This window comes from Heptranchias perlo, chromosome 1, assembly GCF_035084215.1.
Source record: "Heptranchias perlo isolate sHepPer1 chromosome 1, sHepPer1.hap1, whole genome shotgun sequence".
Taxonomy (NCBI): domain Eukaryota; kingdom Metazoa; phylum Chordata; class Chondrichthyes; order Hexanchiformes; family Hexanchidae; genus Heptranchias; species Heptranchias perlo.
Genome location: NC_090325.1, coordinates 152,021,368 through 152,022,603, shown reverse-complemented (window position 1 = coordinate 152,022,603; position 1,236 = coordinate 152,021,368). Strand labels below are relative to the sequence as shown.

Sequence of the window (1,236 nt, the reverse complement as noted above, 5' to 3'; positions counted from 1 at the left end):
TGGGGGGGAAGAGAAGTGTCGGGGGGGGGGGGGAGAGAGAAGTGTCGGGGGGGGGGGGGGGGAGTGGGAACGGGCGGAACGCGCCGATCCGGTCCACCTCCTAACCTTTCAGTTCTGAAACTCGGAAACCGCCCTACCTATCTCCCCCGCGATATTCACATCCAGGTAGACCCGCGGGTTGGCCGCGTTGGAAGGCCTGACTGTCGGAGAAGGATTCGACATGCCGGCCGACTGCACTCACACGGAGCGGCACCACCAACTTCCGCTTCGAGCCGACCAAACATCCGCCTGCCGCAATGCATTTTGGGAAGAGGCGCTGGCAGTTGACCATCGTTCAGTTTAAAATTTAAACCTTTGCTGTGTGTTTTCAAATAACTTTACTTGCAATTAGTTTAACACAGTGGTGTAAAGCCCTACTTTGTAAAGGTTTAAGACAGGCACCAACTTAGGTAAAGTTTACTGGTGCATCCAACATATGAAATCCAAACAGTAGGATTACTCTTCAGTCTCCAGGAATTAAAGATTGATCCCCTGGACACTGCTGCAAGCAACCCGGGAGAAAAGTCTTCGGAGCATTTTTAAAAATTGTATGTTTGTTTTCATTTTCGTTCAACACTTTCATTTATTAGTTATAAAAAAGGCTTAAAGGAAAGCGGATATAAACAAATGGCAACATTTGTTTTGATGTACTGTGATAAATTTAAGCTTACAGTGCAATTGTTTTTGAGCATGCATGCATTTTCTTGCATCTGAGGGAAAAAAATGTGTCGACTCTTTGTACAGCTTCATGATTTCCAAGTGACACAACTTTGAAAGACATTCCATGAAAATAGTTGCTTCTCTCCCAGAATAGCACTGCTGTTGCTGTGGGATGGCTTTCAATGCCTGTTAAAGACAATATGAGAGGTCGCATACTTGGTCTTTTGGCCAAGTTCTTAATTTAAATTAATTTTTCACCCACTCCATAGTATGTTGACTGAAGTTATCAGATTTTGCTTTTAAAAGCAGATTGTTTATTACTCAAAAAACAAAGCAATACACACAGCCCTTAGTCACATACAATGGTTTTGAACATCAGAAAATCCACTCTTACAAAGCCCTTATTTCATATTTACCCTTTCTTTGCCATCCAGACTTTACACCCCAAGGAAGTGTTATCTTGCAGCAGTGTCAGCACTAGCACAGCAATAGGTTTCTCTTTCACTCCTTTGCCTTTGATAGGCAGGAGTTCTAAAC

At 43.8% G+C, this 1,236-nt stretch overlaps 1 protein-coding gene across 1 annotated transcript in view; it reads right to left on the bottom strand.

Moving 5' to 3' along the window:
- Positions 1-283, bottom strand: part of ppid (peptidylprolyl isomerase D) — a 30,211-nt gene extending 29,928 nt beyond the window's left edge. Inside the window, exon 1 of the mRNA XM_067992660.1 lies at positions 138-283. Within this exon, the coding sequence (XP_067848761.1) occupies positions 138-222 (85 nt within the window). The 5' untranslated portion in view covers positions 223-283. The remainder of the gene's footprint in view (positions 1-137) is intronic.
- Positions 284-1,236: the final 953 nt, after the last annotated feature.